The sequence below is a fragment of the Gasterosteus aculeatus genome, chromosome 5 (assembly GCF_964276395.1).
Source record: "Gasterosteus aculeatus chromosome 5, fGasAcu3.hap1.1, whole genome shotgun sequence".
NCBI lineage: Eukaryota > Metazoa > Chordata > Actinopteri > Perciformes > Gasterosteidae > Gasterosteus > Gasterosteus aculeatus.
In genome coordinates this window covers 16,757,433-16,770,047 of record NC_135692.1, presented here as the reverse complement: position 1 = coordinate 16,770,047, position 12,615 = coordinate 16,757,433, and the positions used below count along the sequence as shown (strand labels likewise).

General features: G+C 50.3%; 1 protein-coding gene across 1 annotated transcript; it reads right to left on the bottom strand.

The window, feature by feature from the left end:
• Positions 1 to 7,850: 7,850 nt before the first annotated feature.
• Positions 7,851 to 11,893, bottom strand: kcnj2a (potassium inwardly rectifying channel subfamily J member 2a). Its single transcript, XM_040177396.2, has 2 exons — positions 11,696 to 11,893; positions 7,851 to 10,518 (listed from the first exon to the last, which is right to left on the bottom strand). Exon 2 carries the CDS (start codon positions 10,286 to 10,288, stop codon positions 9,005 to 9,007), a length of 1,284 nt encoding a protein of 427 aa, XP_040033330.1. The 5' UTR covers positions 10,289 to 10,518; positions 11,696 to 11,893; the 3' UTR covers positions 7,851 to 9,004.
• Between the last annotated feature and the right edge of the window lie 722 nt (positions 11,894 to 12,615).

The window sequence follows — 12,615 nt, the reverse complement described above, 5'->3', positions numbered from 1 at the left end:
ACCTCTGCCGTCTGCACGTTGCCACTGTTTTTCCTGTGGGTTTTCCCTTTTATTCGCTGTGGGATGCGGTTACAGGAAATCTTTTTTTCTGTTCTTTCCCTGAAGTTAGGAAGTCGTTGCGTATATTTAGAGCACAGCTGTCCACATGGACGCGTCCAAGGCCTTCGAGTGGCTCATTTAAGGTGAAGGCGACCAAACTAAAACACGAGCTGGGGGCCAAGCGGGACGTCCCTATGGCGCTGCGGCAGAAACACGTTTCCTCACACTTGAACCCGGGAGGAGGAGCGCTAGTTAGCATTAGCTGTTTTATGTGTACGTTTCATCATTTTAATTAAATGTTGGGGTTTTATGTCATCGTCAATCGCGAATGAGTTTCAGTTTTAGAGTCACTTTGAGAACTATCGAGGGCATTATTCTCTATTTACTGACAATGTAATCAATCCATTCTTCATGAAATTATAATAGGAATATATATGTCATACAATACAAGTGGACCAATAGAAGCAGAGACTGAAGAAATGGACGATCAGTAACAAATGTCCCAAAGTCTCCTCACGGGAACCAGAGAGACGGCCGTGAATCTTCTTCACTGTTCACTGGACGCTCCGCCGGGTTTCCCCCCCACCGTGCACGTTCCCCACAGCCAGCTGCCCCCCCCCTGCTTAGAAACAGCTGTGCATGTGTGTGGAAAAAGGGTGTGACGGACAGGGGACAATAACGGACAGGGCCGAGGTCCAATTTTAGATTCGGCTGACCGGTTTCCAGAGATTCCAGAGGAGTGTTTCAGGAAGAGCGAGAACAACTGCTGCGCAACACGAAACTCCCTCCCGACAGCGGCTTCGTCCCCTCGTGGTGCAAGAATTTCATTTATTTCCACGTGCAGGCGGGTGAGGCTGCGCTCGCCTCCCGTCACCGGGACCCTGCAGGACTTCACAGTAGCAACCGGCTTATTTACAGCTGTGAGTGAAATGTAGACTTCTAACTACAGTGAGACTGGTTCACATAGAGGATCAGGACTACAGTGAGACTGGTTCACATAGAGGATCAGGACTACAGTGAGACTGGTTCACATAGAGGATCAGGACTACGGTGAGACTGGTTCACATAGAGGATCAGGACTACAGTGAGACTGGTTCACATAGAGGATCAGGACTACAGTGATACTGGTTCACATAGAGGATCAGGACTGACCCGACTCCCCTCGGCCTTCTGCTTGTGAGGAGGAAACAGCTGTTAAACGCCGGGCGGATGCAGACAATGAATCAGATCAGTATCACACACCTGGGGGGTCGAAGCAGGTGAAGCAGCACAAGGTCAAAGGTCGCCCTTTGATTAAAGATGACAGATTATTGGTGGAATGAAGTCTTTACTTGTACTTGAGGTAATTCATCCGTTTCTGTTTCCCAAAGCTGCTTTTGCCCGTTTGCCGTTTCACTGTGACGAGGCGGGAAGAGGAAGAAGCGTCGGAAAGGATCTCGCATCCACAACAACATGCCGATCACACGAAGACGGCCTTCAGGGGGTTCGAAGGTCAAAGCTGTGAGGCTGCAGGCGAGAACATCACTTTCCTCCATTTACTGTGACCAACACGCACAAGTTCATCACTGCAAAATGTGGATTCACTGCATTTCGATGCATTTCTTTGAACATGCTCGTATTTTGTTGTGTTTAGCAGACGGTCACTCGGTGTGTCGAGTCTTCCTGCATCCAGCTGTGACGCCTCCACCTGTCGGGTGCCGCTGGCCTCCTCTCGATCGCGCGCTACTACATGATTCCTCGCCGGTTTAAAGCCTTAAAGCCGACTTGTGCTTCTGTCTCACAGTGGAAAGATACAGGACCGGAGGAGGGGCTGCTGGGTAATTCCCATAAACCTGAAATGATATCAGCTACAGACACCAAAGGCCCGCTGACGGCTTTATTATTCACTACGTTCATGAAGGCGTCTGTCTGTTATCTCGGGGAAGAGAAACTCTTTCCCTTAAACGGTTATTACATCAAGCATGAAGAAGAGGTAGAAAAGGTCGTGGGAAATGAAAGCTCTGCGGTGGTCTGACACCGATGGCTTCGGATTAATCAGTTATCAATTATTAAAATAGCAGGAGGCTCAATATTTGTTTCCCACGGGAAGCTGAAACGAGGTTCACTTGAAGCCTGTGAGTCCTTTTTCAGCTCAGTCAACAACAGTCACCTACTTCTTATAAAAGGTTCACGGTCTCCTTCTCACATCGACCGTAAAATGAACCCTCGCCAAGTCCACCAGATTATGGGTCAATAAGTCTTGTTCCCTTTCGCTTTCGTTTTCCGCTCCCACTCAGTTCACGTCGTCCTCGATATAATTTATGCTTTTCTTCCTTTAGCGTTTCTAACGTCTCTTCCTGTCCACGCGGCGAGGTCACCCTGAAGTTTGGGCTTCCCCCCCCCAGCGTCGCAGTTCCTGAACCCTCTCTTTGCTTTCGGTTGACGGACTGCAGGGGGGTTTCTCTGCGTCAGAAACAAGCGGCTCCATCGATGGTGGAACGAGAAGTCATCGCAGGGAGCATCTCAGGCCTCTCTACACCGGCTATGTGTCAAAGACCCTCAACCGTGAGCTGAGCCTGGTTGTTCCTCAAAGCCTTTTCATTTAGATCCTTCAGCTTTGTGCCCCCACGTCAAGACCTGAGGACATCAAGGTCTGCTGTGCTCTGCGATGAGCTCCTCAGCCTCCGGGAGACTTCTGAGTCCTGTCGACATTGATGAACAGCGCCCTGTTTTCACAGGGAATACAAACATCGTGTTCTCCGTCGGGGCGACCCCTCGGGACATGGATGGTCCTCCGCGTCAGAGGACCCAGAAGCCATCAAAGGATTCCCTGGTTCCTCACGCTGGAGAAGACCTGCGTGAGGAACCAGGGACCAGAACCAACAACCCTCGGCCGGGTGGATCCCCTTGTGAGGACCCTGAAGGCATCCGTTATGTCAGCAACAACCACATACACATATATATATATATATATATATGTGTGTGTGTGTGTGTGTGTGTGTGTCGCACAGTAGAGGTAATGTGGTTAAAGTCTAACCGTCGGTAAACGATCCCGACACCGTGAGCCGTGTTTACCCGACGCCACACGCCCCGGTTGCCATGACGCGGCAAATGCAGCGAAGCGACGACTCTGACTGAGGACACACACACACACACACACACTCTCACACACACACACACACACACGCACACACGCACACACACACACACAGCTCCATTAGCACCCATAAAAAGCCGAGCCTTGTCAGCATCAATCAGCCTGTTATTGTGAACTCTTAGTGGAGGTGTACAGGCGCCCCCCCCCCCCACCACCACACCACCTCCATCCGTCCCCCCATCATGTGTGCACACCCCATGTGATCCCGTCCTCCACGCGGTGACCATAAGAGGCATCTGACTCCGTGACGCCAGCTTGTCTCCTCTTTCAGAAATAGACAAACGCTTCATTTGCTGCACTGAAAATGATGCCTCAATTATGCCCAAAATGTTTTCATCAAACCGGGACTGTGTGAAGCCAACCGGATGATGCATGTTGACTAAGGGTTTATAAATATGTCACTTCACATGTAGATATTCTCGTGAAGTGTAATCACACGGGTGGAGGAAGCCCCCCGTCCCTTCCTGTGCACCACCTGTTTGAATGGTTCCACGGCGACAGGATTCTTCCTCAATTTAAAAGGTAGCGAGCGAAGAGTCTCAGCCTGTCGGAGCGTTGAGGGAGACATTTCTCTATTCTTCTCTGCGTTATTCTCCTAAACAACAGGGGGCGCACAAACTAAAGTCATCGAGCAAATGACAGAAGTGACAAAGCAGGACGTTCTGGATTTGATCTTTTTAAAATGAGGCAAAGCGAAGGGACACAAGTCTTTGGTGTTCTAAAGACACCTTTTGTTTTCTTGCATTAAAAGCTCAGACACGCTTTGCATGAACGCTGATCCCCAACCAGCCGTTGGGTGAATTATTTCATTATGTTCCCTCCTTGCTGCTGCGCCGTGCTCGTCTCCAGGGAGCACAGAGCTGACGTGGTTGGTTGTTAGCGTCCTCACACTTTAAGCCGTGTCCATGGCAGCGGCTGGAATGTCTTCCTGAGGACTTCACAAGATGTGACTGACACATTTTGTGCTTTTACTTCCTGTTGGGATGTTTAAACAACATGATGATTCTTTCAGATTTAGTTCTAGCTCAACGAGTCACTCATTTGCTCTCTTAAACCCAGCAGTTCTTTATGGACAGATTCACTTTCACAGGGCCAGACTTTTACATTGCTGTGTCACTGGGGATGCATTCAATTCAATTATATCCATTTAAAAACCTGAAAGTAGCCCTGGCTCAAGTGCAAAATCTTCCCAAAAGCTGTTTACTTCTATCAGCTGGTTTGTCCACCACAGGTTCATGAGCTAAAGCTGCATTCTCTGTAGTGACCAGCAGGGGGCGACTCCTCTGCTCCCATAGACGTCTATGAGGAAATGACTCTACTTCTCTGTAGTGACCAGCAGGGGGCGACTCCTCTGCTCCCATAGACGTCTATGAGGAAATGACTCTACTTCTCTGTAGTGACCAGCAGGGGGCGACTCCTCTGCTCCCATAGACGTCTATGAGGAAATGACTCTACTTCTCTGTAGTGACCAGCAGGGGGCGACTCCTCTGCTCCCATAGACGTCTATGAGGAAATGACTCTACTTCTCTGTAGTGACCAGCAGGGGGCGACTCCTCTGCTCCCATAGACGTCTATGAGGAAATGACTCTACTTCTCTGTAGTGACCAGCAGGGGGCGACTCCTCTGCTCCCATAGACGTCTATGAGGAAATGACTCTACTTCTCTGTAGTGACCAGCAGGGGGCGACTCCTCTGCTCCCATAGACGTCTATGAGGAAATGACTCTACTTCTCTGTAGTGACCAGCAGGGGGCGACTCCTCTGCTCCCATAGACGTCTATGAGGAAATGACTCTACTTCTCTGTAGTGACCAGCAGGGGGCGACTCCTCTGCTCCCATAGAAGTCTATCTAACATAAGTTTAAGTCTTCTTCAATGCAGCATGATGTTCATTTAGTGAATTATGGCCCATTCAGAGTCAAACAGACCATAAAGCAGGAGACACTTTAAGACGGGGCTACACTGTGATTGACATGTCTCTACCAGAGACGTCTACGGCGTCTCTATGTCCTCCTCAGTCCTGATACGGTCACTTCCAGGAACATGGTTTCTGGTTTCCTTCACCTCCTTCGCGTTGCGTTGGATGTCTGTAAAGGAAACACAACAACGTTGTTTTATAACTTGGGTTGAACTCTGCGTTTTTTTAAAGCCTGTGATTGGCTGGCTGGTCGTGAGCGCCGGGTTCTCCGGGTCAGCGGTATAACAATCCCATCCCGTCCACAGCTGCTGTTTTCCGTCACCACATTGACCAGTGAATACCCCCCCCCCCGAGCAGTTAATCCCTCTCTCTGTTTGCATGTACATATCTGGCACACGCAGCATTGAGGCCTTATCCAGAGCTTCTGTGGTGTCCATTTAATCATTGACAATGTCTTTGTGTATCCTGCGCGATAAAACGCGCCCGGCCGCTACGCGTCACACGTGGAGCGTTTAAACACGCTTTACTGTGACTATTAACCCCCCCGAGGTTTATCTGCCTGTACCAGGTTGAGGTCGAACCCAAAGAGATTCAAATCTAAAGACATATAAATCGTCCAAACGCATTAAAATCTTTGTTTGACAAAATTGTTTTTGCATTTTACTCACTTTATTTCATCAATAACCACAATCGTTCTGTGGATCGACTAATCCAATACACAATCTGCAAAATTCTTCCTCTTCCTGTTTTGACCTGCAGCTCTAATCTGGTGGTTATTTATAATAGAAATCATCAGGAGTGGTCGCGGCATATTTTTCCACATTTTTTATTTATTGTCCCGGCACGGATGTTCAATGTGCATCAACCACGTGGACCACAAAAGAGCAGCGACATCACAGCAGCGCTCACATCGCTCAAATTCTTTGGCCTTTTTTTGCCCAGCGGGGACATTGTGGTGGCGGTTGCCGGGCGGATAATAGGAGGATCACGGCGCTTTGACTCGGAAACCTTTTATTGTCCCTGGTGCTGCATTCTTCACCCAGGTGAGGCAGATGGATCCCTGCGCTTTCTGACCCTGTTGGTTCTCCTCTGTTCACGAGATGTGAAAGGTCCTTTAGACGGGCTTTTATTTTGTTAAAGGTGTCAGTATTCAGCGTGGAGACGATTGAGCACAGGCGCTCGTTCTGACCTTTGAGGAGGTGTCTTCCCTTCCTCCTCGTCTCCTGGGGCTTCAGTCAGCCACCATCAGCACCGCCAGGGGAGGTCAGGCTGGACGCACGAGTCGACTGTACGTCTAATCCTGTGACACCACCTGCGGGGCTCGACCTCTGACCTCTGTGTTCGCCGTCGCTTCACAAGGGACGCCATCTTGGACCTTTTCCAAACATTTTATAGCCCAAACAAGCGATCGGCTAATTGTCTAATGGCTGCGCCTCCTCAGCTTAAGAACAACCCACAAGGAGATAGTTTCCAACGTCTGAGGAGATGAGAGGGAGTCTGGGGTCTCTGGGTTTAGTCTGGCCCGGCGGGGGTCCGTGTGAAGCAGGAAGGGGATCCCAGGTGAGCCCGTTTGAAGCCTCGATGAAAGCCGTGTTCCTTCCACGCCACTGGAGCACACAAAGCCATAAAAGCCACGGTGGACACGGGAGATCCGGGCGGTTTACACGGGAACGCGGGCCCAACGTTTACCTCTCAGATGTTTACTCCGCTCATAAACACAGTTATTGTTTTCATGAACAGGGAGTGAGCAGCGCTGCACAATAGAGCCGTTCACCTACAGAGCTGCACGGCCCCCGACAATGTGCCACTACACAGGAAGTCACTTCAATGTGCCTTTCCTGGTCGCAACTTTAAATTGATAATTCAATAAATAAATGCCATATTAAATGGTGAGACCGGAAACCAACTCCTTGCTTTCCCACCAGCGTCGCCCCTCAGGGACAAACGCTTTTGTTTACAGCAAAATAAATAACCGAGGTTACTTGTCAAAGGTTATTTTATTATATTTCCCATTCAATCTTACGCTGAGTCGTCTGTTGTGGTTCAAAGTATGAAACGTGATTAAATTGTGTCCAATGGAGGAAACATAATGAAGGTCCACAGACCCCGATGCTCGTAATAAGCAGCTGAAACAACCGACTGCTTTTCTCTCTCTTTCCGTTTCAGAAATGATGATGAGACTGTAACTGCTTTATGTCCGATAAATGGAACACACACACACACACACACACACACACACACATGCTGAGGCATCGTGTTCAAAGCTGCAGTGGCTCCATGAGTTGACATTACTGTCAGTCTTCCTTAATGGTAAATTGAGGGGATTTCCCATTGAGTTTGGTCCCGTCCAGCATGCAGAGTAAAGTTTAAGGCTTTATGGAGTTGATCTATGGGATTCGTTCTCCACGTTCAAATGCTCTAAATTCATTTGTCTGCACGATTTTAGCACAGCCATCAGAAAATGTGTCTTGTTTCTTCCCACGTTTGTTAAGAATATTTGCAAAATCCACTGAATATCATTTCAATCACCAAAGTCAGCAAAAGTCGGTTCAAACCAACGTGACCCGGGGACGTCTGTTGGATCAGCACCACGGAGAGCACCACACTTCTTCTTCTTCTTCTTCTCTGGAGGATCACTGGTCTACTCGATGACTTTGTGTTCCCGGGTGAATTCGCAGTACAAATATCCTACAATAAATCACCAACCAATAGCTGTTCATATGTGTGTTTCACCTTTAAATCGATCACAAGACACACAGCGAGATTCCGGTTGTCGACGGACATTTTATTGAAAAAAGGACAATATAATATCATGTAAAATCATAATAAAATTAATATCAATACAAAAATCTGTACATTCCTTGGTTTTTGCAGTACATTTGGAAGACTGATACAAACAGGGAGGGAGGTATTTACACGTGCACGGCCTTCGGTCACACACACACACACACACACACAATAAAGATACAGGGTAGAACTCTTGTGCGTCTCTGTTAAACTTGGTTACAGTACATTTCTCATACCTTCCATCCGCGGGTAAAACAAGCGCCGTCTAACAAGTAGGAAGAGACAAAGCAGAGGGAACGTGGCATTTAAAATAGTGTAGATTTGATATTTTAGCAGGAAAATATTTCCTACAATCAATGTCATCGTCTGCTTCCTGTGGATTTATACACATTCAGGCTTGATGAAGTGGCTCAACACAAAGACATAACAACTGTACACACAATCGTGGAAAACTCAACCTAATCGCTCTACTTCTCTGTACCAAATCCAAGCAGGCGTTGTTTTTAACTGTGATAATAATACTCTTTGGTATTCCTCTATCCATTGTAAAAAAAAGAAGTAAAATAAAGAAGCAACATCATAGCAGCACTTTTAAGAACATTCAGATTCTCTTTCAAATGAATGACCAGCAATGAACAGCCTCTCAGATCAATCGCCAAGAAGTCGGCGGGAATCCAACGCGTCGTCTCTGCCTACGGAGATGTTTCTTCTGTGAGACCAGCTCGTGAACAAAATACTCTACGTGTACCTTCTTTGCTCCAGACGCCGTCTCTCAGGTTCTCTGAAGGCACAAAGTTCAACTCGTCTTTCTAGCAGCACTTGAGGACATTTTCGAGAACAAAACACGCCTTGGTGACGGTGTCTGGTTCCTGCTGGACAGACGGACTGAGACAAGCGCCTCCCCCTCCTCCGGGCGCCTTCGTGATTCACAGCGCCGCGTAGCGCAGCCAGACAGTCCCTTGCATACCCCCCCCCGTCCCCCACCCCCCACCCACCCACAGCAGTACCGTTCAGCTTGTCCTCCACCCTAAAGGCCCGCCTTGGCTCGGCCCCCCCCGGAGCAGAGGGGTGATTTTTACTTGACTTTTTCTCAGAAATCCCCCGCGCGAGGTCTGAGCTCCAAACGGTCATATTTCTGACTCCCTCCTCAGGGGGCGGGGCTCCAGCGGCACCGCCACCTGGCCGTGTTCCGTCTCCGAGATGTTGTCTGTCTGGGTGCCGTCGGGCCCAACGCTGCCCCCGTTCCCCTCGTCCATGTCCTCCTTGCTCTCCAGCGCCATCTCGTTCTCGTAGCAGAAGGAGTTGGAGTTGGAGAGGATGTACTTCTTCTCGGCGAGGTCCCTCGCGCTGCACAGCGGGGTGCTCGCCACCTCGTAGGTCTTGTGGAAGCGGGAGTAGTCCACTTTGTAGTAGTTCTTCTCCTCGAAGAGGACAGGGTCGAAGCGCTGGCCCCAGAGGATCTCGCTGGCCACGTAGGAGCTGCGGCACTGCGTGGTCATGGCGGTCGCCTCCACCATGCCCTCCAGGATGACCACGATCTCAAACTCTGAGGTCTCCAGGTCCTGTTTGGTCATGTCGTAGAAAGGGCTGTCCTCGTTGATCTCGTGGACAATGGTGATGGGGGACACCAGGAAGATGCGGTCCACTCCGCTGTCGAAGCCCACGCCTATGTCCATCTGGTCCAGGGGGATGTACTCCCCCTCCGCCGTCGTCCGCGATTTCAGGAGCTGCGCTCGCACGTGCGCTTCCACCAGGTGGCTCTTCCTCAGGTTGCCCACGCGCCACATCAGGCACAACTTGTTGTCCCTCATGGCCACCGTGGCGTTGTGGCTGAAAACCAAGGTCTCGTTCCTCTTCTTGGGTTTAGCCATCTTCGCCATGACCGCGCCGATGATGAAGGCGTCGATGATGCAGCCCACGATGCTCTGAAAGACCACCATGAAGACGGCGACGGGGCACTCGTCCGTCACGTATCTGTAGCCGTAGCCGATGGTGGTCTGGGTCTCGATGGAGAACAGGAAGGCGGCGGTGAAGCTGGTCACGTTGGAGACGCACTTCTGTCCGTCGCTCTTCAAGTCCCCGTGGAGAATGGCCACCAGCCAGAAGACGCAGCCGAAGAAGAGCCAGGACAGGAGGAAGGCCAGGCAGAAGATGATGAACATCCACCTCCAGCGGATGTCCACGCACGTGGTGAAGATGTCGGCCAAGTACCGCTGGCCCTTCTGGCTCACGTTGACAAAGTGCACGTTGCAGTGGCCGTCCTTCTCGACGAAGCGGCTCTGCGGCCGGTGCCTCGTGTGCACCTTGCGCTTGGCACTCCCGAAGCCGTTGGGCGCCGCCATCGCGGCGAGCTTCATGCCGTCCTCCTCTGATGACACAATGCTGTAGCGGCTGGCTCGCACGCTTCCCATCACCTCAGTCTGGGAGGGCTGTGCTGCTTCTGCTTTGGAAAACAGTCCTAGTTTCTGGAAGAAGCGTTGGAGAAACAGCTTTGAAACACTCCTGGGGGGCCGACGCAGAGAGGAAATGGTGACGGGGGGAGGCGGGCCGAAGGGGAGCCTCCTCGGCCTCACTGGCCCGTGGATGGAGAGCGACGGGGTCACTTCTCTTTCATCAGCTGATTGGGCCTCGTCGGGTTCATCTGCAACAAGCAAACAGAAACAAATGGATCAACTCCTCGACAACAGATCAGAACCTCGTGTCATATTTCAGAACTGAGAACGCTCATCAAAAACGCCACGAGTGCTCGGCCCGCCCACGAGATTTGACACAGTTATGATAAAGCACAACGGAGGTATTTTTGGCGTGGCGCTCCACTGACGGGGGCCCGCCATGTATTTGCCGTGGGTCCACTTGTGTGGCTCGGCTGCACCGCATCGCTTTTCCTATCTGCTGAATCATCAACGCTTATACAACTTCTAGCTTATTAATGCACCTTTTCGCACCTGCATCCTTCAACTTGAATTATCCAAATCACATATAGCTGCATTGGTCTCTGCGTGGGAACTCGTGGGCCTCGTGTGTCTCCGTGGTTGGGAGCAGCTTCAGGGGGTGGGGGGGGTGTTGACAGGGGGAGCGTCCTCAGAGGTTTCTCTGCTCCCTGCAGGCCGTCCTGAGAGGATTCTGCCGGCTCCACTCATACACCTCATTAGTTCGGGTTGTCCTGGCAACGGCGTCCGCCTCACCGTGTTGTCCTCTTTGGATGTCTCAACGATATGAGGGCTCGAAAGCCCCAAAACCGCTTAGAAGCTACATCAATGTTTTATATTCATGACTGGCTCATACTGTCGCTTCACAACTTCAGGAAGTCTAACAGGCAGATGCAACTGGTCTGCAAGGCTGTTACACACACACACACACACACACACACACTTTTGTTTACAAGCTCTATCTTCAAAGGCTACTGAGGATGTTGGTTGCTAAGCAATCTGTCTTTGAGGTGTAAACTTCTCAATTAAGGTTTAAAGAGTCATTCCAAGCATCCGAATCTTTATTTGTTTTTCCTACACGAGCAAACAGAAGCAGGTGAAAGATGATGGGCGAGACCACGTGATAAACACACCTTCATTATTCTACTTGGTCCAAAGAGTATAAATAGAAGGATTTGCTGCTCTCAGAATGCGACGAACGTTAACAGGTGCGGGTCAGAAATCCTCCGCGCGCACGCGCACACGCCCACTCGCACACACGCGCGCGCGCCCGTTTTTAAACGTTTACAAAAGAAGCCAGAAAGAAAAAAACAAGTGATGAAGAGGAACTTTCGACGTCATCAATTTAAAAAAGAGTGAATGTCTGTCAAAGGGGCGCGCGGCTCTCACCTGGATGCGTCCCGCGCGCTCGGATAGAATCCAGAAGGCGTTATTTCTTTGGGGGGGTCGAGGGGGGGACGATCCTCCGCGTCGTCGTTCCCGCGCGCTCCTGCTGTGTTTGGGGCGCCTCGCGTCTCCGTCGGACCGTCTGGTTAATGTGCTCCGCGATCGGGTCCTCCAAAGCGTTTTTAACCGGCACGCACCGCCCCCCCCCCTCTCTCTCTCTCCCTCTCGCTCTCTCTCTCGCTCCCCCCCCCCCCCCCCCCCACGCACCGGCCAATGGAGAGGAGGAGCGCGCGCTCTTGTTTTTAGAACACAACACTAATTGAGCGACGCCACTTTAACAAATTCTTGGTAACTTTTCTGATGCTTTCGATCTGATTAACGTCACTTCTGATAACAGAATAAAACGTGGAACTTTATCCAACTTACCACCTGCTGCCGACTAGACGTGCTCTTTAATGTGGACGTGTAAGACGTGTTGTGTCGGAAAGAATGAGTCAGTGAATCATGAGATGAGCGGAGATGGAGATGTTTGGACTGTGCATCTGCTGCTTTATGATTTCAGCCTGGTGACCAAAGCCTCCTTCCTGCATGAAGCAGAGAGAAGATCCTTCCTGCATGAAGCAGAGAGAAGATCCTTCCTGCATGAAGCAGAGAGAAGATCCTTCCTGCATGAAGCAGAGAGAAGATCCTTCATGCATGAAGCAGAGAGAAGATCCTTCCTGCATGAAGCAGAGAGAAGATCCTTCCTGCATGAAGCAGAGAGAAGATCCATCCAACTGCTTTGTTCTCCTTTCTGTCCTACAGGACAACTTTACTTTTAGCTGTAGTTATTTATAGCAACACATATATTTAGCCGGAACCACTAAGGTCACTTAACCGTTCCCGTTGTGTACGTGTGTGTGTGCGTGTGTACGTGTGTGTGT